General features: G+C 42.3%; 1 protein-coding gene across 2 annotated transcripts; it reads right to left on the bottom strand.

The window, feature by feature from the left end:
- Positions 1 to 412: 412 nt before the first annotated feature.
- PLEK (pleckstrin) lies at positions 413 to 27683 on the bottom strand. 2 transcript variants are annotated; one of them, XM_006077646.4, is made up of 9 exons: positions 27527 to 27683; positions 16265 to 16420; positions 15842 to 16023; positions 13926 to 14017; positions 11788 to 11972; positions 10028 to 10132; positions 4395 to 4478; positions 3498 to 3567; positions 413 to 2165 (listed from the first exon to the last, which is right to left on the bottom strand). In XM_006077646.4, exons 1-9 carry the CDS (start codon positions 27566 to 27568, stop codon positions 2029 to 2031), a joined length of 1053 nt encoding a protein of 350 aa, XP_006077708.2. In that variant the 5' UTR covers positions 27569 to 27683; the 3' UTR covers positions 413 to 2028. The 2 variants fall into 2 exon arrangements, with proteins under 2 accessions (XP_006077708.2, XP_025117044.2); XM_025261259.3 differs by lacking the exon at positions 16265 to 16420 and having other exon boundaries at positions 27527 to 27644.

Genomic DNA, 27683 nt, shown 5'->3' with positions numbered 1-27683 from the left:
AACTAAAATCCTACATGCTGAGCAGCAACTAAGGCCACAGCTAGAGTCTGAGTGCTACAATGAAAGATCCTGTGTGATGCAACGAAGATCCCACATGGCCACAACTAAGACCCGATGCAGCCAAATAAAGAAAAAAAGAAAAGAAAAAAGCGTATAATGCAAGTAACTCATTTTTTTAATCACCGATAAAGGTTTAGGGAACAGAAAGTCATGCTGTCCATATATCTTTCTATTTCTAAGCCTTATCTTTATTTTCCCTATAATCTTGCTCCTTAGAATACACTGACTTTGTTTTTAAAACAATTTTAAAACCCTTGGTTGACAGATGGTGTGGAAATCAGTAAGGGAATGCAGGTGGTAGAAAAGGAGAGTCACTAGCGACAGGCAAAAGGTCAGAGTCATCACACCAAGATGACACACAACATGGTAACATTTATTTCAAAACTTAAAAGTCACTCCACGTTAATAAATACTTCCAACACTGAATGTAGAAAAAGTACTGTGCATGTTCTAATACAGTTTACTAAAGAATCACAGAAAAGTAGTCTTTCACCTCTCGGCCAATGAGAAAACAATCTGGGGGTAAGAGTAGCCTCAAGGATATTGTGCGGAATTTGGGGAGGGGAAAGGAGCTGCTAAAATCAAGAAGAACTTTCTACTCTTCTTTTCTCACTAGGGCCTTAAAATTAAAAATCGAAAGTTGGAAAATACACCTTCGCAAACATATTTAATTTCTTTCTCAATTTTGGTTTAGAATCATTAGTTGGCAGACAGGATAAAAAAAAAAAAAAAACTGGAAACAGGTACACAATCTGGATCTAGATCAGACCCCTCTGAATGATGATGGGCCCATGAGGCCCCTTGTTGGCCAAGCAGGAGATCGGACAGCTTGTGCTTAGAGCACATGGTTTAAGGTGTGACGACAATCTCAACAACTCGAGCACTGAAGGCATGGTGTGATGTGACCACACATTTGCAAGCTACATCCATTTGCAAGCTAAACGTTAATCCTTTCAAAGCTGTCTTTGTATAAACTTATCATCCCATCAGCTGGCCTGTGATCTAAGTCCTCCACTCTCTGGAGCTGGGGTGGGGGGTGGGGGAGGGGACATTTGAATCAGGCAGCTGTCCAGCCCCCTCACCCAAGCAGAGACCCCAGAGAGAAAACCCCTCTGGCCACTTTTCTCTGTAAACACTCAAATGAAACAGAATCTCACAAATTTGGAGTTCCTGCTCCTAATTAGAAATGCTCTCTGGAAAGAGGCAAAGATAGCTTCTTAAAAAAAAAAAAAAAAAAGATAGCTTCTTGTCTGACCAGCCCCCAGTAGAGTGCAACACGCCTGCTCTGGGAGGCCTCGGGGAGAGGAGAGGACCCTCAGCTACCCCTGGCTTCCTCGGGTCTTTTTCTCAGAAGACAAAACTTTTCAGACTGAAGTCACAAGGCTTCAAGCTAAAAACCACGACTGCAGTATACTAGCTGTCAGGAAGTTTCTGGGGAGGGCAAAGAAGGAAGAAGAGGGTTCTCCTTGGTGTTGATACATGAACTTGTGCCAAGAGCAGGGGAAGGCAGCAAAGGGGAACAAAAGAGGTTTGTGCTAGCGCTCTTAGTACAGATGGGCAATGGCTTTAACGGGAAAAGTTGTCTCAGGTTCTGAAGGCCAAGACCTGGTCATGGAGGGACTCCAGCTGCCCTGCCATGGGTATTGGATTGGCAGGCTTTTGAAGCTAGGGAGGACAGGCCTCCCCTAGTTCAACTCCTTCATTTTCCAGAAGAGGAACCTGAGGCCTGAGAGGGTAAGCAACCTCCCCAGGCCACACAGCTTGGCATATCTGCCCAGGGGACACAGAGAGTGGCAGAGAGGCTTCAGCAACTGATGTGGTCAGTGTGGGCGAACATCACGCAGCATGCGGTTAGTTACATTCAGGACCCCCGAGGATGACAATATCCCACCCCTGGGCCTTCTGTTGCAGAAGTGGCCAGGCCCTGGACTGAGTTTATCCATGTGGTTCCCTCAGAAGGGAGTGTCTTCACTTCCCCGTCCGGGAGGCCACCTGGATGGCTTTGATCCACTCAATGCGCTCCTTGGGGGTGGCTGCTTGCAGGAAATAGTGAACTTCATCAGCCGTGATGATCTCAAAGAGGTTCTCTTCTTCAGTCTTCTTGCCTGGTGAGAGAGAAATTGATGACAGTGAGCATGGGCACCAGAAAGGCCACCTAGCTTGCCCTCCTTCTGCAAGCAATTTGTTCTAAGGAAATTAAATGCGATTTTCAAACTTATCATTATTGTATGCTTATACATTTATATATGTATGATTAATATGTGTATATATATATATATAGTACTTATACAGACAGGTATGCAGTATGATTGTGTTTGTGTGTTTAAGAAGTAAGTAAAACACTCAAGGAAAAACATTTTCTTTTATAAGCAAACTAAATTTCTCATTTTTGCACACAGTGTATAATGAGTAATCTGTAATAGTGTCCAGTGAGCGAAAGGTACTCCACTCACAATATAAATCAAAAGCTGGCCTCAATATTAGTTTTCTTAAAAAAGAAATTAGAAAAAAAAGGATGTGCCCCCGGTACCATCAGTGCAGTCTAAACTAGTTTTTATCAAGCGCTAAGTGAGCGTCTCCACTGAAAGATCAGAAGGCAGAAAACTGGCCAATACAGTGACAAGGCGCAAAACACATCCATCACGGATCAAAAAGAAGCACACTGCCCACCCTGACAGTGAAGGATGACTCTAAGGGGAGAGGGGAGGGAGCAGATCCAGGAATAGTTAAAATCTAGGCACTTGAAGCTGCAGCATTTCCAGTCCACCTCTATAGCATCACTAGCCCAAAACGACAAGAGAAACCAGGGTCTGGGGGTCTGACCCGCATCTTCCTGCTGACACTACTCACTCATTCCTACACCTGAGAAGACGGTCATTTCATCACCGAATCATAGACTTGTGATCAGGACCCAAGGGTCAGCTGGTAGGACTCCATCATTCTCAGAGAAGGAACCAAAACCCAGGTTAGGCAACTCACTCAAAGTTGTGCCCCTAACTAAGTAACCTAGACCTAACATAACCCCACAGCACTTCCTGTTCCCCACACTGCCTCCCGGCACAAATGTTCCTCTTGTTGTGGGACATTTCCTATTTTGTAAAGGTGCACTTTGAGGAATGTTGGGCTCCATCACAGGCATCAGGAGGTAAAAAGTCTCCCCACCCATGCCAGTTCTGAGGTGACGGGTTTTTCTCAGCATTGTGCTAGGATGTATTCAAGGCAACCACAAAACCACTACAGCTCCCCAAGACCCAGAGAGCCAGGACAGCAGTTGAGAGAGAACAGCTTTGGGTCTCTCTGAAGTTTTCAGACAGTGAACTCATTCATGCCTGAGTAAGGGAGTAAGTGAGGGAGTGGTTGCTGTTGGCTCAGGGTGCACAGGTGTGGGAAGGGAGCCCAGGGAGACACACCTCTCTCCCCCCAAAATTCATTCTTACCATCTGGGTGGCTCTCCACTGAGGTCACCACACAGCCTCTCAAGCGAACCGCTCCCAAGGGATCTTCCCCCTAAAGGAGAAAGGAGTCCTTCATTATGTTTCCAAAGTAAAATATAGGCGTACACTTGATGCTCTTGGTGCAGAAGCCACACAGACTCACTGTGGTTTAGAGAAGAGCGGAAGGAGATTAAAGGGAACCCGTTCTGGATCCTCCACCCCTCTTCCCACTTCACACAGCGGGGAAGCGGGGAGCTGGACGAGGAGACGCAAGTCAACCTGAGCTTTACATCTTGAGGAAAGTGACAACTGGGAGAGGTAGGGAGGCCGAATCATCTCCCCGCGGGAGAATGGCCAGGTGTTTCCAGAGTCCTTTGGCCTCAAGCAACAGACAAAGTAGTAGAACCCTCATAGGAAGGAATCAAGAGAGCCCTGTAGAAGCTGAGGACCCAACCCAGATAGACATAACTTATTAAGGAAAAAGCCCTCTTCTGAATAGCCAACAGCCTAAACGGTTGGGCTCAAAAGATGCTCTCATTGAAATAGGCCTAGAAGAGGGATTATCACTTTTTTGCACTTTAAACCAAGAGCACAGTGCTAGGTTGGTTGAGTTCCTCTGAAAATATCAGCTTGGGATAAATAATAAAAAGTTGTGTTGTGTTGATCAAATAAATGACCATATAATGATATTTTCTCCCATCCCCTGAGATTCTGCTGGCCTCAAAGCCTAAGGTCTCAGATCTTTGCAATAAGAAGGGGTTGGAAAAGGTAGAGGAGGGTGAGGAAAAAGAAGAGGGAGGGTGAAGATGAAGGGAGCAGAGCAGGAAGGACCCGGGCAGCCCCGTGATTAGGAGCAGCGCAAGCTTCTACTGGGAGGGTTTATGGAGCACAGTTTCTCACCCCAGCAGGGTCGTAGTAGTGCAAATAGGCAGGGTCTTCTCTCAGAATGAACTTCCTCACTTTCCAGTTCTTCCGCCTATGGCCCTATATCCAGGATGAACATAGAAAAAGGAAGGATGAGTTTTTAGTCTCACTCAGTACACATAGTCCCTACAGGATAAGTCTTGTTGAACTGAAAGAAGAAAAAAATAAAGATGATATTCTAGCTCCAGGAGAATCCAGGCCACAACCCAGGCCTTGTCAGAGATAGCACTAGAACCAATGAAAAATTTAGATGTTATTAAATTGTGGGTTAAATTATTTCTAAGATCATCTTCCAACTTTAGCATCATATAAGACAGCACTTTGTATAACATACTATGTTAGGTAATGTGGGGCTATCAAGAGATTTAAGACATGGCCCTGCTCTTCAAAGAGTTTATAATCTATGTGGAAATATAAAATAGCAAATGTCCAAATCAAATAATCTCTATAGATAAGAGTTTTTCAAAGGATTTTTCATTTTATTTTACATATGGTAGTGTAAATTTCCATAGTACCCTCTCCATACATCTCACCCTCTCTTCCCCTCTCCCCATGTCCATAAGTCTATTTTCTATGTCTGTTTCTCCACTGCTGCCCTGCAAATAAACTCTTCAGTACCATTTTTCTAGATTCCATATATACAGATTCAAAGGATTTTTTTTAGTTTACTATTTATTATTTGGAAACTTCATTTGAGGTTTTTTTTTCATTGAAATATAGTTGATTTACAGTGTTGTGTTAGTTTCCAGTATACAGCAAAGTGATTCAGTTATACACACACACATGTATATTATTCTTTTTTAGATACTTTTCCATTATAGGTTATTACAAGATATTGAGTATAGTTCCCTATGTATTGAGTATAGTTCCCTGTGCTATTCAGTAGGTCCTAGTTTCAAAGGATTGGCATGTCAAAGAGAGCCTCATAAAAACCTTCACTTATCCATGTGGGACACACAGGAGTTAGACGGGTGAGAAAGAGGTGGGTGGGAAGACCATTGACAACAAAAAAACCGTGGTATATTCATATTCAGACCCTGATGAATAAGACCATCAGGCTAGAAGGCAGGTATAGCAGAGGCAAGTTTGGAAAAGTGGAAGGAGACAGTAAAAATAAGACCCAGGGGTTGTTATCACTGACAGCTTTTGAGTTGGAAGCAAAAAGATTACTGTAACACTTTAGGAAGATTAATATGGTGACAACATACAGGATGGATCAGCTAGGGATTAAAGATAAAGCCAGGGGAAATATAATAAGGTAGAAAGAAGACCATCAAGAAATGATTACAACAATCCCAGCATAAAATTAGTAGGGACTACCAACAGGGAGCCAGAGAAGGCAATGGCAACCCACTCCAGTACTCTTGCCTGGAAAATCCCATGGACGGAGGAGCCTGGTGGGCTGCCGTCTATGGGGTCGCACAGAGTCGGACACGACTGAAGTGACAGCAGCAGCAGAAGCAACAACAGGGAGCAGCAATGGAAACTGGAAGCAGTAGTGGTGTGACAGACACGATGAGGGAGAACAGGACTTGGCCCTTCCCTAGAGAACCATTGACTCTTCCAATGTCACACACTGCCATTGTCTAGACTGTGGGTTTTGAGGTAGGATTTGTGTCTGTTTCTCTTTGTTCCTCCCAAGCCCAGCACTGCGCCTGGCATGTGGGAGCCACTTCGCATGTTTGTAATTGCCTTGAATTGCCCAGTTATTTCAATTAGCTGATAGTAGTTGTTTAAAATGTTGTGCTAAACCTGATTCTATGACTTCCTACAGTAAATTCAAGTGACTTTTAACTCCAGAAGTTAAAAAACTTAGATTAGAAAATATATAGTTTCCATGTCGCCAACATGAAGAATATTATGTGTTATTTCTGAAGCAGCATGTATTAAGAGGCACATACAGAAAGCTTCCAAAGTTTTTCTCTGTGTTTGTATAGAAAGCAATGGAACATCTGCGATTTTAGCAAACGATGTCTCCTTCATAATGCCAGGTCAGAGCACTTTCAAGAATGGGTTTAAGTTATTTGGCAGAGCATTTGGTCAAGGAGCTCATCTCCAAAGAACGCTTTACTTGCCTGAAGGATGGAGCCAAGAACACTGCAGAGTCATATTGGAGAAAACAGAATATTTCTATCTGCAATATTATATGACTTTTGTAAAGCATCAACTTCTAAAATTCTTGTCATGAGTCCCTGTTCTTTGCCTTAATTGACGTTACCCATAGGCTAACAGGACTTCCCTGGTGGCTCAGACGGTAAATTGTCTATCTACAATGCGAGAGACCTGGGTTCGATCCCTGGGTTGGGAAGGTTCCCTGCAGAAGGAAACGGCAACCCACTCCAGTACTCTTGCCTTGAAAATCCCACGGATGGAGGAGCCTGGTGCAGGCTACTGTCCATGGGGTCGCAAAGGGCGCTGCCCCACACCATTTTCTCCAGATCTACAGGCACACAAATCATGTTCTCGTACACAATCAGTGGGTGAGTATCAAGTACTCAGGAGTCAGTGGAAGAGGAAGGCACAGGAGGCTGTGAAATCAGCCAGCCCTGGCCAACTACCACATTGTCTTGAGGTCCTCACTGGCACACGATGTGAGGCGCTAAAGAGTTGTCTTTCATTGAATGAGTGTTTCCTGAGGCACTTTAAGGAATGCACGCACAGCTGGGGTTTCCAAGAATTGTTGCTGCTCTGTCAACATCTATGTGCTACATCATTTTATATAAGGGATTTGAGCATCCATAGATTTTGGTATCCATAGCAGGTCCTAGAACCACTCCTCTGTGGGTACTGAGGAATGGGTGTACCTACATTCAACTTAATTCACTCTAAAAATGTTTATCGTCTATTACAGACTAAGAAGGATGCTGGACTCTGCAGCAGATACAAGAAAAATACGTATAACACATTGTCCTTTCTCATCAAAGAATCTACATGTGGTTGAGAAATGAGGTATTTTATTCATCATAGTCACGGAGAAGGCAATGGCACCCCACTCCAGTACTCTTGCCTGGAAAATCCCATGGACGGAGGAGCCTGGTAGGCTACAGTCCATGGGGTCGCTAAGAGGCAGACACGACTGAGCGACTTCACTTTCACTTTCCACTTTCATGCATTGGAGAAGGAAATGGCAACCCACTCCAGTGTTCTTGCCTGGAGCATCCCAGGGACGGGGGAGCCTGGTGGGCTGCCGTCTACGGAATCGCACAGAGTCAGACACGACTGATGTGACCAGGCAGCAGCAGCAGCAGGAGTCACAGAATGAATTGTATAAAAAGGATTATGCTGAATATAATCCAGTATCATTCATCCTCAAACTGGCTATGTCCCCCAAACAGAATTAATGCCTCTGGAACCAGTGAATGGGGTAGAATGAGGGTAGGGACTGACCCCCAAGTGGATCCATCTACTTCCCACCTATAAAGTGTGGAGCACAGGTACCCTTTTTTGAGATAAGGCTTCTGCCAGGTAACCCGGGCTAACTCACAACAGAAGACATAGGGTTGATTAGTTTTTTTGGTACTTAAAAAGATTTTCAAAAATCTCTCAGATGATCCTGCTATGAGCTAGGATTATACACCACTGAGATAAGGGACGGGAAACATTAAAGGGGGACTATCAATTCAAGTAGAAGAGGTTTTTCTTCCCTCTCCCTCCCCTAAAAATTAGAGATGGGGGGAATATTAAAAAAGAACAAAATTCCTGAATGAAAAAAAATTGTTTTCTTCATGTTAAAAGGAGGTTTATGACTATTTAAACAGTGATATTTTGATAATAGGATAAACTAACTTTTAAGAAAATGGTTAGCTCTGTAATTCTTTACATTGGCCACATACCAGAATCTCTTGGGGACCTGTAACATACAGAGACTCTGATTTAACTGGCCTGGGGTGCAATTTTAACAGATCCCTGGAGGGTTCAAATGTACACCACCTGAGCTATTTAAGGCTGACCTGTACCTATCAAAGGCCACGTAAAGAAGATGAAGAAAAATGGAAGGGGAAGCCTACATCTAGGCCCACTACTTTCAACACACACTCACACCACAACCCTCAGCCAACTTTTGAACATCCAGCATCTCCATTGCATCCTTTGCCCAGACCTCACTCCAGTCCAGCCTGGACTTCATCTATCCCTATTCAACCTTCATGTTCAGTTTTCTCAGGGCTCCACTCTAAATTAAGGCTTGTCAGATCAACTCACTCAAGAAAAGTCATTCATGGCTGATAGTAACATAGAATTATAGAAGATATCATAAGGAAATAATGAAACTCCTTTCCAAGTGACTCCTGCCTTAACAGCCTATGATCAGAGCCATATACATACAAACATTTGCCAGAACCAAAGAGGAAGCAGGTGATGAGCAAACTCTGCCTGTGGGCAACCTCCAGAACCTACCCTGTGTAAGGCTGAGCCTGCTCCTTTGCTCATTCTTTAATCTAGTCAGTGGGCGTACAAGTTATTAGAATAGTCTGGAATTCTTTCTAAACTACGCCTTTTTTATTTCTTAGGACCCTGTTCTCTCAAAATATAATGGGAAGGTAAGTTTTCCGCATTAATGCTCTACTTCTAATGAAACTAAAAAATGTCTATCTATACTTAGTCAACCCAAAGTTCTCCTTTTTAAATGTAAATATATGCTCAACTTTGGTTCTTCCCTCTTTACCCAGAAGTTCATGCTTCTATCATGAGATAAGTCAAATCTCTCAGTCCCATGAAATCTATATACAATGCACAGAAATCTTGCAGCAGCCAGATCCTCTCTTTTCTTAACAGGTACAGAGCAGTGCTTTTGAGACAGCTCATGATACAATCACAAGGGGCAAGACCTTGGCCTCATAAAGCAGCTTAGGCTTCTATATCAACATATACTAGCATCAGTTGTTTCACTCTGAATATTCCTGTTTTCCAATTGCTTATTCTCTACCAGGTGCTGACCCTGGCCTCCTCACTCAGCTCCAGCCATTGGGTTCTCTTACCTCTTGGTGTCCCATGCCTTTGTACTTGGTAACTGACCAGAGCTCTTCAGCTCACCCCAGCCCGTCTCCCAGACTGACAGTGGCTGGTACCTGATGATACCTGATAATGACTGAGTCTATGCCCTCTGACCGGATTTGACCTTCATCTGTTGCTGCTCCTGCAGAGCTGGCCTGGGTATGGTCTCATTGTGACCTACCCACAGTCTGCAATGGTACTTCCTTGCTCTCAATGGTTTATGATGCTCCTCTTCTGGGTGCAGCTTGTTTCTATTTCCTGGGTACTTTGTAGGGAGGAAGGATAGGCCAATGGAAGAACTTTCATTGTGAAACATCTCTGTCTTTTGGATGGCATCTCTTTGCCAACTGATATCCTCCAACTAATGAAAAGTTCAGCATTTTCCTGAAACACTGATAGAAATTTCCCTATTTTTAGGTGCTTCTGCCCTGCCTGCCTCAGTCCTCCTGACCTAATGCCACTTTGATCATCTACTTAACTATTTGTCTCTCTTTCACTAGGTCAGTTTCATTCTCTAGTTGACGATTCACCAAACAAACAAAACACCGTTTGATTGTATAGAATACAAAGGGCCTGGTTAGGGAGAAAGCCTAGGGTAGAATATAGTGACCACTCACCTGCTTCAGTAAACATCCTTGCTTGATAATGACTCCTCTGAATTCTTCTTTTAAAATCACATCATCATCACTGGAATTCTCTTCACAGAAGAACCCACTGTCTGGCTGTTAGGGAACCAAAGAACCAGTTTATTTTTCCAGTCTTAGGCACAGTGCTAATTATACCACCTTCCTCTCCCCTCTTCCCTCTAGCCACTCCTTCTCCCTGTGATTCGCATCCCAGCCTGAACGTTGAAGGTTATCCTTGGTTAGCTTGTTTCCCCTCCCCACTTTTATTGTTTCTAGATGCTTATTTCTTCTTCTTTTTTTGTTTTGTTTTGGCTGCACCATGCAGCATGTGGGATCTTAGTTTCCCGACAAGGGATCAAACCAGAACCCCCTGCAGTGGAAGCATAGAGTCTTGACCACTGGACCACCAGGGAAGTCCCATCTAGATGTTTATTGCTTGTTGCTAGATGCTCCCTTGTCTCCATGCAATTATGATCTTGTCCATATACTTCATTTTCCTGGGTTCCCCAAGCTGTATTGGATGTCTAGCTCAGCACATCTCTCCCTTCAAAGCCTTCCTTCTCTAGGGACCTCATGGCCACATTGCTGAAAGCGAGCTGGCTGGTTTATAAGACACTGTCCATACAACATAACCTCCATATGCCCCCTGCCACTCGGCTCCCCCACTTTAAGAAACCAAGAGCCCAGGTCCAGCCACATCCTTTGAGTTCAGGCAGGAACTGGGCCTTGCTCAGCTAAACGAGACTAGTGAATCACACAAGCCACTGTGCTCGGTATTTTTAGACCTACATTTTTTTTTAGAGTCCTACATTTAAATAGCTATAAACAACCAGGTTGAAATTCTGAAAAGAAAAAAATATTCTGATAGAGGAATTTCCCCAAAGTGAAATGAAACTCTCTTAGGTACATTCACTTCATTTTTATAAGTAGCTTCCTTACTTTTGTGTTCTGACCCCAAATAGAAACAAAATTGCCAGAATCCCCCTAGAAATACACTGTTGCCAGATGTTCATGTGACCCAAGATTTAAGTCCATGTTGTACCATACAGTGTTTCCCAGCCTGTGGGAAGCATGCCACTGGAGGTACCCATGATGACAGGGGGAAGGGATAAGGATGAACATACTTTGTATTGAGTCACATATTTCAATGTATATTTGGACTCCCGGGGGCCATAATTTTGCCGGTTATTTTTCCTTCCACTACTGGATCTACTTTGACTAAATGGGTGCCTGGCATGTGCTCAGTCCCTAAGTCACATCCAACTCTTCGTGACCCCATGGACTGTAGCTTGCCAGGCTCCTCTGTCCTTGGGATTTCCCAGGCAAGAATACTGGAGTGGGTTGCCATTTCCTTCTCCAGGGGATCTTCTCAACCCAGGGATGAACCCTCATCTCCTGCATTGGCAGGCAGATTCTTTACCACTGAGCCACCAGGGAAGCCCCACCTGGCATGTACTGGGGCCTAATAAGCTTTTACAAAAGAAATTCTTGCTTAAAATAGAAATAAATATAGCAAATTTTTAAACAAAAATAAAGAAAACTATTCAAGTAAACAGTATCTTCCTTTAGACTAACTTACTGGATGTGATAGGCATTATGGAGAGGGACAGCTGTCAAGTCAAGGACATGGACCAAAGTCGTAGGGATAGGTGCTTTCTTTCACATCAGCAGATATTAACTGAAATCAACCTAGAATGCACCCAGGTCAACCCCCATGCTCGGAGGAGTAGATGGGTAGCTCCCTTACTCACAAAGTAATAGAAGGCATCAGGGTTGTCCAAGAAAGGGTTTTCAGCAGTTCCATCCACCGCGTTCTTGGAGAGGTCTCCAGCGGGCTGCAGGTACCCTTCGTTGAGCAAGGAGGAGGCGATCACGAGGCCTTCCTGGCGGTTCCGAACAGACTTATTGGAAACAAGCCAGTCAATGACACAGTTACCTGGATGGGACCATCAGAAAGAAGGTTAATTCTCTTTTTCAAAGAACAAGGCACAGACAGTTGCCCCTAGAGAGCTGCAGAGCACCCAGCTTTCTTACTTGTTTCATCTTCCCTGTTACTCCAAGAAGGAAAAATGAAATTATTGAGATAGATACCTGGAAACAAAAGGAACCATGTAAATGGTTTTAAAAAACATCTACATGCTCCTTAAGCAGCAATGCATGAGTCTTCCATTAATGACCCAGAACTTCTGCTGAGAACTTCAGTAATGGCTATTAGGGAGGCCCCCCGGGGGGAGTCTAAAAGGAAGATCTGGGTAATGAGTAAGTGTTGTAACAAGTGCCTTGCTGTGGGGTCAGCACAGTGGAGCTGCTGGGTCAAATCTGCAGGAAGGCGTGGAGGGGTGGCTGGGGCAATGGGTACTGTTTCACAGAGGAAGTGACAATGTTTATCAAGCATTTGCCTAGGCAGAGGCCGAGGGAGAAGCAGGAGCCGAGGGAGCAGCAGTGTGAACAGACTCAAACAGGCATGAGGGATCCCTTCTGGGTGCTGATGGGAGAGGGGCCGGTGAAAAGAAGACAAAAGAAGACAAGAGAGAGAGGAAGACATGGGGTGGGTGGGGAGAGCTTTGATGGTACATTAAGAATTTGGCAATGAGGAGCTGTTGCAAGTTTTTAAGCAGAAAACAACATGTGCTAGTATGTGTATGTCCTAATTTAGAATTTTATGCCATCCCTTACATCGAATGTCACACCTTTGCAGGGTCTAGCAGGGACCTTGAGAAGTCATTCAATCAGCCTTCTGAATCAAGGGAAATTTGTGAGGAGAATAAAATGAAATTGACCCACCAACTGGGTTATTAGCAGGCTACAATGAAGCTCTGTATTAAAAATATTTTGTACAACCAACAAGGACCTATTGTATAGCACAGGGGACTATACTCAGTATTTTGTAAAAATGTATAAGGGAAAAGAATCTGAAAAAGAATATATATATGTATGTGTGTGTATGTATAACTGAATCACTGCGCTATACACCTAAAATTAACACAATATTGTAAATCAACCATACTTCAATAAAAGTAAATAAAACAAATTTCTTTCAAACATTTATATATATGTATAAATTTATGTTATTAAATATACTTATACATTATTACAAAATACTGAGTATAGTTCCCTGTGCTCTACAATATATACTATACAAATATAGCCAACCAAAGAGCCAACTTAACAGGCCCCAGGTCATCAAAGCAGTAAGGTATACCATCTTTGAAACAAGAGTGAAGGCAGTTAGTTGATAAGAGCACCTTTCATGAATTTCATATACAAAAGGCTTTGCCCAGTTTTCTTTCTCTGGAAGGAAAAACTAATTAATACTGCATTTCTGCTTTTAATCCTTGCAGTGATCCTGTAAAAGAGGTAGGGAGGTAAGTACAGACCTCTTTTAAGAATGACTAAATGGACATGAATTTGAGTGAACTCTGGGAGATAGTGAAGGACAGGGGAGACTGGCAAGGACAGGGGACCTCATGTGACCATGGGGTCACAGAGAGTCAGACACAACTTAGTAACTGAACAACAACAAAACACTATGCAGCCTCAGACACCCCTAATTTGTCACTTAAGTCTAACATTAGGTGTCTTGATTCTTATTTATCATCTTGCTCAACTCTGTGTCTATTTCAACATTCTGCCATTTTCTGGCAAAAAAATGACCCTTTATTGATATAGCTACAACTTCTAAGATTTTACCTTGAACCACAAAGTATGGGCCTACCTTTCTTTCTCTTTCCATGCTGGGGAAGTCCAACGATCATGTCCATCGGTCTGTGTTCCATGACACCAAACCCCCCCACCTCGCTCCACATCCCCCTACACACACTCAAGGCTGAGCGAGACCTCCATAATGCCTGCCCCAGGAGCCCCACATCAGACCCACAAGGCCTTTTACCTGTGAAGCAGTGATTGAAAATCTTCTTGTCCTTCTCTAGGTTCAGTTCTTTTACTCCTTTCTCAGTGTCTTTCATGGACAAATACAAGGCACTGCACAGATGAAAACACATGGATGAGCAGGAGCGGTTCAGTATAGCCCGTCCTCTCTGGAACTTGCCAGCTTGGAGGGGCTGGCCCTGAGCACAAGCTTCCCCCTCCCCAGGTGAAACCTGAGCCTAATCTCTCCACTGGATCATAAGTAGGTCATTAGAAGGCAGAGCTCATACTTGAACTCTGCGGCCTGCACAGCATTCAGCAAAATGTACTGGGAAGGTATTTAATAGCTCTTAAATTCACTAAATTTTGTTGATTTAACTTTTAGTATCTGAGATGGAGAGTTATCCCCAGTTAGGTGTCAAAAGATTAAAGGTTCTCAGGCCTCAATACTCATGTCCCAGTTCTTTGTGCCCTTTAAGAGACCATCTGGTGTAGACATTTGACTCCAAGAAAGTGAATGTGTTTTGGTGGGGTGGGCTGCCGTCTATGGGGTCGCACAGAGTCGGACACAACTGAAGCGACTTAGCAGCAGCAGCAGCAGCAGGGGGGAGTTGCAAGGGGTTAGAGTTTTTTGGTTTGTTTTTTTTAATGTGGACCATTTTTAAAGTCTTTATTGAATTTCTTACAATATTGCTTCTTTTTTTAACATTTTGGTTTTTTGGCTGCAAGGCATGTGGCATCTTAGCTCCACAACCAGGGATCAAACTCGCACCCCTGATATTGGAAGGTGAAGTCTTAACCACCAGGCCATCACAGAAGTCCCAAGAAAGTGAATGTTTTGACTAAATTTATCCTTTATCCTAAAATTTATAAGAGATAAAACAAAATAGTGAGATATTCTCATTTTTACCCTTGAATAATAAAGATAGCCTTATCAGAAAAATTGCAAGCAGCAATTTTGTGTGTCTTGTGGCTCCGTGTAGCACAAACATCATTCCCACTTAGCTCTGACAGTTGTGGCCAGAAATGCAGTCACTGGACCACCCACCCAGCAGCTACAGCTGGACTAGACAACTCCTCTTGGGTCTTTACCAGAAAGCTTTCTTAACGAGAAAAAGCGCTCATTCTCTGTAAGCTCAATGTGCAAACTTCATCAAACTCCTATGACCTGCCAAATCCTGCATTAGGTGTGCATGGGGCTTTTTCTATTCTCTTCCTAGGGACTTCCTGCATTTGGTAAACAGAATCCTGGATAGATGCTGTAAGTAGTCAACATGAAATTCTTACTGGTAGAGCTCCTGTTACAGGGTATGTGCCACATAAAAGCAAAAACCAGTAAAAAATAAAGACACTCCTAAAGAAAGGGACTTAAGTGATATCAATCTTTAGGCAACAACTGTCACCTGTCAACTATCACCAGTCAACATTAGAGGTCACTAAGCTAGGTCGGGGCACAAATTGTTTCTGCCTAGGAGAGATATTCACTCTTGCTGAATATGTGAACTTGAACTTGAAAACCCTTACCTGCATGATAGTTCCTATCTTTTCCTACCTATGTATAGATCCCAAAGCTTTCTATTAAGAGTAATTTACTATAGCTACTTTATAAATGCAATGATGTATTATCTCTTTCTCTCTTCCCTGCTTTTTCTCTATATCTCCTTCTCCCTGTCCATCCCTCTGCAAAGATTACGCAGACATGAGGGAACTCCCATGCCTCCTCTCCTCAGCTGTTAGGCTTTGGAGATGCCATGATCACTCCTTCAGAGCCAGGTAAACATCTTAGTACATCAAGTGAAAGTACTAAGGACTGGTAAGGGTGTGTACAGCCTTCAGAGGTGCCCAAAGCAGGCCTTGGAGTCGGGTCTGCTGTGGGATTGCCTCAAGGAGTGGGGTGGAAGGAAGGAAGAGTGAAGGAAAGTAGACATAGAAAGTCACCTTAAGTCAATCGTTTCCGGCAGTCGAATGGACCTCCTGGTGGATTTTCTTGCAAACTTCTGGCCTCCTTCAATGCATTTAGTGGCCTTCTTGATGTCCCGAACCCAGGCATCTCTCTCCTCCAGGAAGGCTGCCTGGAAGAAGTGGTCCTGCTGTTTGGTTGTAGTGATCTTAAACACAAACTGAAATCAAAACACATCCCATTAGGAATGACTCCTTTCAAGGGGGTGAGGGCTTTTATGAAGCACAGGAGTTGAGTCAACCTTGTTCTGGAAATGCTTAGCCAAGAAAGACCCAAATGCCCAGGGTTCAGGATGAGTGGTGGGCAGAGGGACTGGCCCAGGGAGCTCCATTCACATTAGTAGGCTATGCAAAGGTCAGCACCTGACAAGGTCTTCATCGCAGTTAATGACATCAACTCACCATCCTTTTTCCAAAGTCCTGACAAGGGCTAGTCAGAGTGCTTCCTTTCAAGGGAATCATTCCTTTCGGGCTGTTGTCACTCTTCTTCTTATAGAATTCAATTCCGTCTTCTAACAATACAACCCACATGGGTTTCCAAGAGTTGAACATGCTCCCCTGTGATGCCAACAGAAAGATCCGGGTAAGGATGTTTTCTAAAGCTCTTCTGTAGATGCCACAGGGCTCGGTAAACAGCCTAACTTTGGCCAGTGTGGATGCAGGCGACCCACATTTGTGTGACCAGGGGAGAAGGGGAATGCCATTCTTCTGGAACTTCTTTAAAAATTTTAATATAAAATGTATACACATCTATCATTAGCCCATAAGCCTCTCCTGGGCCATTACCAAGGGAATATGGTATGGATCTCAACTCTCCTTCTTTTGCATTTCAGACTGACTTTCTGCAGCATATTTTCTGCTCCTAACCCTGCCCATTGTTTTCAGTTCAACTTAAGGATGGCAAAAGAATCTACCTCAAGTGCCAACTCAGACTGCATAGTAGCTGGTGCTTGAAGCTGGACTCACTGGAAAAATGCCATTAATGGCAGCATGGAAGCTCCACTTACTTCCATCCTTTGGTCTAATCAGATTTTATCTGGGTATGAATGTCAAGAAGAGACTCAGAGCACAGCCTTGTGTATAGGCATGGCTAGGAGGGATGAAAATCACTTTCAGAATGGTCTCTGATGCCAGCATGGTGCTATCATGTCAATTCTTACTTTAAAAGTTTTCAGTTTGGGTTGATGCCAACTGCGCCTTTAGTGACAGATAACCATTCTGACTAGGAAGTCTCTCTTTCTTGTCTGTACTTTATGAGGACTTTGGAAAAAGAAGAGAATAGGGTTCTTTGCCTCTCATCTTTGAACTCCTGATTGTCACCCTGTCATGACTACCACAAAAATGGAATTATCAACCAGTTCCTAGAAGATCCTTCTGCTTATCTTAAAATACCAAGAGCCTCTATATAAAGGTCCAGTTGCCCAAAAGGAAGACTATTTATGCAATGAAGATAAATACTCATGGAACTATCATTTTGCTGGTCCAAGTGCTTCCTTTGTTTTAGTTACTGAAAAAAAAAGTTTCTAATTAAAACACACTATCTCTTTTCTGTACAGGCAGAATAACCATTCATGCTAACACTGGATTATTTCCCTTTTTTAAAAAAAATGGGCAAGGTCGGACACTATGCCAACACATGAAATAATTTCAATCAAATGTCTTTCTGTTTTACATCTACTCAGAATATAAAACACTCCTGCAAATCAATAAGAAAAAATACAAATTATCTATTTTTTTAACGGGCAAAAAACTGGAAGAGGCGTTTCATTAGAGATGGTATCCAAAAAGACTCTGAAAATATGTTCAATATCACAATCCATCAGGGAAACTCAGATTAAAACCACAATGAAATACCTCTGCACACACACTAGAGCAGCTAAAATTCTGAAAGATTGAGAAAAGCAAGACTTCACAAAGATGGTAACTGGAACTCCCATACATGGCTGGCAGGAGAGCAATATGGTACATTCAATTAGGAAAACTGTGGAGAATGTTCTAATTCTTAGAATATATATATGTTGATACACTTAGACACAAGGGAGCAAGATGTCTGAAACTTATTGTCAAATATCTCAGCAAAAAAATATGTGTATATATTTATATAGGAATATGGAGTGATAAGGCAAATGTAGCCATGCATTAACAATTAATAAATCTAGGGAAAGAGTATATAGCTAATTGCACTATTTTTTCCAGTTCTCTATGAGTTTGAAATTTTTCTAAATAATTGGGGAAAAGTAATAAATAAATTAACAATATGACACTAATTAAAACACACTATCTCTTTTCTGTACAGGCAGAATAACTATTCATGCTAACACTGGATTATTTCCCTTTTTTAAAAAAAATGAGCAAGGTCAGACACTACATATTAAAATTTGGGATGTACTTTTAGGAAATATACAGACAAGTCTAAAAAAATCAAGTATCTGAAACTAGTAAAAGATCTACTCACAGAGCTAGGAGTAGAAGCTGGACCAGATGACTGCTGAAATGCCTGTCAAGGCTCAAATTTTAGATTCTACTTCATGCCTATCAAAGATTTATAAATGCCAGAGTCACTCAGGGCTTTTGACCTTCAAACTGGCATAAAATGAGAAGTCAGCCAACACTGCATTCCGTCTGTAGACAGTTTAAATAAAACTACTATGCGGCCAACTGTTCAAAATGAGCTTGTGCTCTCCTAATTCAAGTGTAGCCTCAGGGTCTGTCTGCTCACTCAGAGGAGGGTGTCATTTGGGATTCGGGACCTTTGTGTTCATTGAGGAGGCTGATATTGGTAAAAGCAAGAGAAATCCCGAGAGCTTATAAAGTGGGGACTTTCTTCCAGGCTTGGTGGTGGTTAGTTAGGTTGCTGCTGCTGCTGCTGCTAAGTCGCTTCAGTCGTGTCCGACTCTGTGCAACCCCTGAGACGGCAGCCCACCAGGCTCCCCCGTCCCTGGGATTCTCCAGGCAAGAACACTGTTAGTTAGGTTAGGATGATGGAATTCTGGGTCATCACTCTGGGCATCTGCCAGCTTCTCCCTGGAGTAACCTGACAGCACCTCCCCTCCACGATCCCTGTATTTACCCTTCTCTGTCCTTAACTCTCTTGGTGCTCACACAAGAGCAAACCCTGAAGTGTGATCACAGAGTGTCCATGCCAGAAAGACATTTAGTATCATCTACCATCACCCTCATCACACAAGTAAGAAAGTTAAAGCTCGTTTAAGTAACTGGGCCTAGTATACTCGACCAGTTAATGTGAAACCAAAATTAGAACCCAGGTCTACTGATACCCAACTTTATGTTCTTTCTACTTCCTCTTAGATGCCATCTCCATTCTGGGTCTCACATAAATTTCAGTCATATTGGAATCTAAATCAATTTTTAGGTCACTTAGCCAGCTATATATATATGTGTGTATGTGTATAAAATCTTGTGTGTGTGTGTACTTAGTTATGTCTGACTCTTTATGACTCCATCAATCATAAAACATATCTAAATCATAAATCACGTCATAGCATGATCATATATAAAAGGTATGTTCTATGATACTGTACACATATAAGGTTTATACATATAAATAAATATATATGTGGCACATGTCTGCTTTCTTCCATTATAGGCCAAAATCTATACAATTACGTGTCAGAACCAGCAAGTTTTAGGTGCTAAATCAAATTTAAAGTTTCCAAGTGAGTCACTATATATCACCATGGAAACAGCTAGTTTTGTGCATAGAAGTCTGACACTGAATGACACGAAAAGAAGACAACTTAAAGGTCAAGATACTCCACCATATAAAAAAATTGAATTTCTGTACAGTAAGAAAGCAAATGAACAAACAGCAACAATAACAACAAAAACGCTGAACAACTGAAAAACAAATTAAAAGGTGTGGATATTTATAACAAATTATCATATAATTAAAGATTAATATCCTTAATATATTTTTAACCCTTTAGAATCAATAAGATATATACAAACCCTATCAATATTTTTAGATGGGCAACCGATATAAGCAGGCAATTTTCAAGAGAAGAAACATCTGGGTCCAATAAATGTAAAAATGCACTGCTTCAACAGCATTCAAACAAATGCAAATTAAATAAAATATAGTCTTGTTCTTTAATATGTTTTTTTAAAAGATTTATAAAATATATGAAGATTTGGGGAAATTGGCATGTGGAGGACAAAAAGGAAGCTCTATGAGTCAGCACTTTGATATGGGATGTCAAAATGAGTGAAGTCATTTGTGGGCTATATAAATAGAAGCATAGGAAAGTAAGAAAGGTTCTAACTTTAAATGGAGCCTAACCAGTAGTGATCATGGAGATAGGTGGCCCAAACTCAAATCCCAGCTCTGCCAAATTCTAGGAATGTGACCTTGAGGAATGTTTAAACCTCATTTGCTACATCTGGCAAATGCAAATAATGCTACTACATATTTCTTAGGATGATTGGGAGATTAACTAAAATAATCCATGTAAATTGCTAAGGGCAATATCCAGAACATAATAAGCACCCAATAAAACCTACCTAGTCTCTGTAATTCTGTGTTTATAGATATACCAATAAAACCTACCTAGTCTCTGTAATTCTGTGTTTTTAGATATACTTCAGGGCTTTCCTGATGGCTCAGTGGGTAAAGAATTCACCTGCAGTGCAGGAGACATTAGAGACACTAGTTCGAACCCTGGGTTGGGAAGATCCCCTGGAGAAGGAAATAGCAACTCACTCTAGTATTCTTGCTTAGGAAATCCTATGGACAGAGGAGCCTGGAGAGCTACAGTCCATGGGGTCACAAAAGAGTCGGACACGACTGATTGACTGACCATATAGATATAACTGGAGAATGAAACTGAGTTCAGGAAGCCTCGAAGTTGCAGATGAAGTGAAGCCTGTTCTATACTCCAATGAAAATTTTTTTTAAAAGAGAGAAAAAATGGCATCTCTCTTGGGAAATTATTGGAACTCACAAGTTTGGGCTCAAAAGGGGACAGACAGAGTAGATGAGGGCTGTCTTCAGAGGTGTGAAACAATGAATTGTTTTGAAGTCCCAGCAGGTGAAAGTTTCAGGAAAAAAAAAAACAGTTTGTTGCATAACTTACGGGAGAAAGTCAAGTTAGTGAGTTCCCTGGCACAAGAGGTCTTCTAGCATGTTTGTGAACAGATTAGTAAAAGAAATGCAGGCCACAGATGAGAAGTTCAATTAAATACTTATCAAAATACTTCACATTCCTTTCAATCCTCAGATTCTACACATCTGTTCCAAAAACATGTTGTCCCTATTGTGCCTTTAGTCTTCTAATTCCTTATCCTCATCTGAACACTTGGCCCTCATCTGCAAGAAAAACAATAAAAAAACAACCCCCACAAAACCCACAAAAACCTGCTTAACATGAATGTCTAAAAATGACTTCATTAGAAATTTTTTAAGTTACTATAATATGAACTCCTGACATTTTGGTTTCTCTACAGTTTAGTTCAGTTCAGTCACTCAGTCATGCCCTGTTCTTTGTGACCCCATGGACTTCAGCACACCAGCCTTCCCTGTCCATCCCCAACTCCCAGATGGACATGTCCATTGGGTTGGTGATGCCATCCAACCATCTCATCCTCTGTCGTCCCCTTCTCCTGCCTTCAATCTTTCCCAGCATCAGGCTCTTTTGAAAATGAGTCAGTTCTTCTCATCAGCTGGCCAAAGTATCAGAGTTTCAGCTTCAGCCATCAGTCCTTCCAATGAATACTCAGGATTGATTTCCTTTAAGATGGACGGGTTGGATGTCCTTGCTGTCCAAGGAATTCCCAAGAGTCTTTTCCAACACCGCAGTTCAAAACATCAATTCTTCAGGGCTCAGCTTTCTTTATAGTCCAACTCTCACATCCATACATGACTACTGGAAAAATCATAGCTTTAACTAGACTGACCTTTGTTGGCAAAGTAATGTCTCTGCTTTTTCACATGCTGTCTAGGTTGGTCATAACTTTTCTTCCAAGAAGCAAGCGTTTTTCAATTTCATGGCTGCAGGCACCATCTGCAATGATTTTGGCGGCCAAAAAAATAAAGTCTGCCATTGTTTCCATTGTTTCCCCATCTATTTGCCATGAAGTGATGGGACCAGATGCCATGATCTTCGTTTTCTGAATGTTGAATTTTAAGCCAGCTTTTCAATCTCCTCTTTCACTTTCATCAAGAGGCTCTTTAGTTCTTCTTTGCTTTCTGCCCCAATTCCTAGTCCCAACTATTTTTCTCCAGATGTTGGCGGGTGTTGACAATCTGATTTCTGGTTCCTCTGCCTTTTCTAAATCCAGCTTGAACTTCTGGAAGTTTATGGTTCACGTCCTGTTGAAGCCTAACTTAGAGAATTTTGAGCATTACTTTGCTAGCATGTGAGATGAGTGCAATTGTGCAGTAGTTTGAGCATTGTTTGGCATTGCCTTTCTTAAGGATTGGAATGAAAACTGACCTTTTCCAGTCCTGTGGCCACTGCTGAGTTTTCCAAATTTGCTGACATATTGAGTGCAACACTTTCACAGCATCATCTTTTAGGATTTGAAATAGCTCAACTGGAATTCCATCACCTCCACTAGCTTTGCTCGTAGTGATGTTTCCTAGGGCCCACTTGACTTCACATTCCAAGATGTCTGGTTCTAGGTGAGTGATCACACCATCGTAATTATCTGGGTCATGAAGATCTTTTTTATATAGTTCTTCTGTGTATTCTTGCCACATCTTCTTAATATCTTCTGCTTCTGTTAGGTTCATACAATTTCTGCCCTTTATTGAGGCTATCTTTGCATGAAATGTTCCCTTGGTATCTCTAATTTTCTTGAAGCGATCTCTAGTCTTCCCATTCTATTGTTTCCTCTATTTCTTTGCATTGATCACTGAGGAAGGCTTTCTTATCTCTCCTTGCTATTCTTTGGAACTCTGCATTCAAATGGGTTTATCTTTCCTTTTCTCCTTTGCCTTTCCCTTCTCTTCTATTCAATTTGAGCTGGTGGCTCAGAGGTTAAAGCATCTGCCTGCAATCCGGGAGACCTGGGTTCAATCCCTAGGTTGGGAAGATCCCCTGGAGAAGGAAATGGCAACCCATTCCAGTATTCTTGCCTGGAGAATCCCATGGATAGAGGAGTCTGGTGGACTACAGTCCATGGGGTCTCAAAGAGTCGGACACGACTGAGCAACTTCACTTTCACTTTCTCTTCTATTCACAGCTATTTGTAAGGCCTCCTCAGACAACCATTTTGCCTTTTGCATTTCTTTTTCTTGGGCGTGGTCTTGATCCCTGCCTCCTATACAATGTCATGAACCTCTATCCATAGTTCTTCAGGCACTTTGTCTATCAGATCTAGTCCCTTGAATCTATTTGTTACTTCCACTATATAATCATAAGGGATTTGATTTAGGTCATACCTGAATGGTCTAGAGGTTTTCCCTACTTTCTTCACTTTAAGTCTGAATTTGGCAAGAAGGAGTTCATGATCTGAGCCACAGTCAGCTCCCAGTCTTGTTTTTGCTACTGTATAGAGCTTCTCCATCTTTGGCTGCAAAGAATATAATCAATCTGATTTCGGTATTGACCATCTGGTGATGTCCATGTGTAGCATCTTTTCTTGTGTTGTTGGAAGAGGGTGTTTACTATGACCAGTGTATTCTCTTGGCAAAACTCTATTAGCCTTTGCCCTGCTAATTGGTTTCTCTACAAATGATGATAAAGCAGCCTGCACATTTCAGACATTTGCTTTTGTACTGCGGTAAAAAAATAAACAAAATGCTATCTTTACTCTCAAAATGCTCATAGTCTAACCGGGGAGAGAGTGACCTTGACCTGCAACTCCAGGTCAGTGTGATAATGCACAAACTGAGAGAGGCCTTCCTACATATGGGCAGTTTTACAGAAAGAAGTCATGACTCATTGCTGAAGGTGGAGAAGCTTGATTTTGTGTGGAACCCCCTCCCAGACACCTCCCTTCACTTCTCCTTTTCCTCAAACTTCTCTTTTCCCATGTTGACATACAGCTAGAATTCAAAGGAAAACTATTTGATGGTCAAAACTATGTATTGAACTAAAGCAGAACTGTGAGTCGGTATCATCTACTCTCCCATGCTCGTGGGAAATGTTATTTTAAGTTTGGTGTTACAGTCAATGAAGTCCTTATTTCTGCTACATCATAGATTGCATCATTTAGTCATCCAGTCTGATCCATGACATCACGGGTATAACATCCCAGATCAATGGTCATTTTGTTCCTGTGTGAATACTTTGAAGGCAAGGAAACTAATTTGTTCAGCAGTGTATTTTTTTATATAAATATAAACTTTTCCAGGTTGGACAATTTCTCAATGAAAACATATTATGTTAGCAATAGAGAGATGACACAAATGTTTAACAGCATGGTTTCTGGGGTCTTAGGGATTTAGGTTCAAATTTCAAGTTTGTCTCTTCCGGGTTACATGACCATAGGCAAGTTACTTCATTTTTTCCAAACCTTAGTCTCCTCACTTGTAAAATGAAAATAATATAGTACCAATTTCCCATTACTACAAAGATTAAATGAGATAATACACTTAAAGGGCTGATAACTTACATCTAGCTTATAGTAGATGCTCAAAAAATGGTAACCATATGGGCAGATAAGATAGCACAGTTTTGTAGGCAATACTTTGAAGTCATTCTGGCCTAAGGTTCTCCTGGGTACCACCCATCACAACAACAGCACTTTGGAAAAGAAAAATCACTGCAGTCTGAGCCCATGAGGGCCACATAAAACATGGTTAGGCATGGCTTTCTGTGACACTGGGATCACACTGCTGGGTTCCAGTCCAGCTCTGCCACTTAATAGTTGTGTGACCTTAGGCAAGGCCCTTTACCTCTCTGTACCTTACTTTCTGGTGGCTCAGTGGTAATGAATCTGCCTGTTTATGCAGAAGATGTGGGTTCAATTCCTGGATCAGGAAGATCCCCTGGAGAAGGAAATGGCAACCCACTCCGGTATTCTTGCCTGGGAAATCTCATGAACAGAGGAGCGTGGCGGGCTACAATCCATGAAAGTCAGATCTTACTTTCCTCTTCCATAAAGTAAAGGTAATAGTTGTACCCATTATATGTACATAAAGTGCATTAAATGGTTAGATCTTTTCCTGCTACAAGGTAAGGGCCACATATGCTGGCTACTCTGACAATGATAATTCAATGGGTGCATATCATAGGCGATTATTTCATGGCATCTGGAAGACAAGGTTTGGAAGAATTGTTGGGCAGAGACCACTGAGTCCTGCTCTCTGTTTTGCCCCAGGCTTTTCTACTTCTGCTTCCGTCTTTTGCAGCCATTTTCTTTCCTTAAAAATCCCTTGTCCTCTCTCTCACCACTCCTATTCCTGTGCTTTCCCCAGCCTCACAGGCCACCTAAATTCCTAATACACTCTTTAGATCAGTCCTGCCATTCAACATGATGGCAGAATGGTTGTCATAGAAACAACAGTTGATTCCATAAATTGTGTAGAAATGAGGTTAGTTTGGGAGGTGACTTGGTGGAGTCTAAGTTATTGGTTGCATATAACCTGCTCCTCTCTCTTCTTTTAAGCTATTATTACAAACATATTCAAATCAGTGGTATGCTTTCAAGGACCTCCAAAATATGTTTATGCTTATTGTCTGAAGTAACCCCCTAATCAGAGACAAAGAGAGGTTGAGGTCACTGCACACACTCTTGCCCACAGTCCAGTTTGTCCAGACCCCACTCTGGCTCTGCGAAGTTCATCTCACCTTCCTTTAGCTGGCTGGGGAAACCTGCCTTTCAGAAGGCTGCCTGGGATCAACGAGATGGTGGTAGGCTTTGCAGTTAGGCAAGCCTGGGTTTTAATCCCAGGTTGTCCTCTTATCAGTTGTTGGATATGGGCAAGTCACTTATTCTCTCTGAGAAACTAATTTATAGAGCTAAAAATACAAGTATACAATATAAGAGCAATTTTAATTACAAGATGTTTAAATTGTTTTTAAAACAAACAGAAAACCTTTGCAGAAAATGTTTCCATTCACCTGCTCTTGCAGGATACTAGCCTAAGCAAGCAGGAAAGAAATAGCAACATTAATTATTACTGGTTCTCAAAGAGATTATTAGGGCCTACTGCAAAGTATCTACATACACCTCTGTGTGTATATGTGCATCTTTTCCAAAGGATGTTTCAAAATATGGCTAATGAAACAGAAGACCCGCTGAGGGCTCATTTGTTCTCTGGCACCTACTTGTAACTCTCACAACCACAGACACATTGCTGCTGCTGCTGCTAAGTCGCTTTAGTCGTGGCCGACTCTGTGCGACCCCACAGACGGCAGCCCACCAGGCTCCCCGTCCCTGGGATTCTCCAGGCAAGAACACTGGAGTGGGTTGCCATTTCCTTCTCCAATGCATGAAAGTGAAAAGTCAAAGTGAAGTCGCTCAGTCGTGTCCGACTCTTAGCGACCCCATGGACTGCAGCCTACCAGGCTCCTCCGTCCATGGGATTTTCCAGGCAAGAGTACTGGAGTGGGGTGCCATTACACATTACAAACCCTAATTTAGGGTTTACTCTGAAAATCCCAGTGTACTGGAGACAGGCAGTGCCAGGAGACAGGGAGTAAGTTTCTGATCCCAACACTGTCGCAGCCATGTGACTTTGAGCAGTCACCAGCTTCTGGGTCTCAGCTTACTCTTGTGGAAATGAGGGAATGAGGTCAGATGGTCTAAGGTCCCTTCTAGATTTAAATCAAAACAGAATCAGGCAGCAACGTGAGCAGTTTGACCCCCTCTTAGTAGAACACTTCAGGCTAAAATTCAGGTTAAACCATGAATGGCCTAAACAAAGTCCCACTATGCACTCCATCAATTAAAAAACTGGGCCTCTAAAGGAATGTACTGAATCCAGTTCACTTCTAACACCCTGAGCTCACTTTGGTCAGTGTGAGTTACTTGCTCATAAAAGTGTTGTCCACAGGATGCTAACAAGCCTATGTGAGAACTCACCCTCCTGGGAAGATTCACAGTGGTGCGGCACACACCCACCATCAGAAGATAAACCAGCAGCGCTAATGAAATTCAGTTTCCTGATGCCTAACCAGTGAAACTGAGCTTTTTTGAGTAAACTCCTGTCTCTATTTTCTAACCTTTAAAATGGTGTATCTACCTACCATCTTAACAGTATGTTATACAAATTCACTAAGAACTACAAATAAAGACATTTCAGTCCAATAAAAAAAGATAAATAAGCTACCATTACCATATCACTATATCAGCTCATCTTTAATCATTTGCTTCTTCTTCCTTTCCAAAAAAGTAAACGGGGAGGAAGAATTTAACTAACAAATGAGTAGTTTCTCCTAATAACCTCTATAACAGGAGTGTGAGTCTTCTGGCATAACACACATGCATACTCTGGAAAAGGATGCTCTAAATCATGAAGGATTTCTAGACCCTGCATTCTGGAATTCTCAGTCCCACATAACCAAGCTATACTGACACCTGGGGTGGAACCTTCCACCTTTAAGAACCAGAAGGCAGTGGAATGCATACTGGCTTCTCCCCACAACCTTCCACAGCCTGCAGTACTCTATTTCAGCGGTAGAGAGTGCAAAGCTGGACCCCAATCCTCCCCCACCCTATGCCCAGGGTCACCGACGCAGGTGACTCTTTGCTTACCTTCTTCACTAGATAGCCCTCCCTGATCCGTTTTGGTTCCATGTCGGATGGACAGACAGCCGGGTGCCCTCACAGATGAGTCGTCTCAGAAGCTCACCCTCCTCTGAGAGCTGGGGCAGTTGTGGGCTGCTTTTCTAGAGTGAGGTCTCTTTCACAA

Source organism: Bubalus bubalis, chromosome 12 (assembly GCF_019923935.1).
Source record: "Bubalus bubalis isolate 160015118507 breed Murrah chromosome 12, NDDB_SH_1, whole genome shotgun sequence".
In the NCBI taxonomy this organism is placed as follows: Eukaryota; Metazoa; Chordata; class Mammalia; order Artiodactyla; family Bovidae; genus Bubalus; species Bubalus bubalis.
This window is presented reverse-complemented; position numbering and strand designations above follow the sequence as displayed.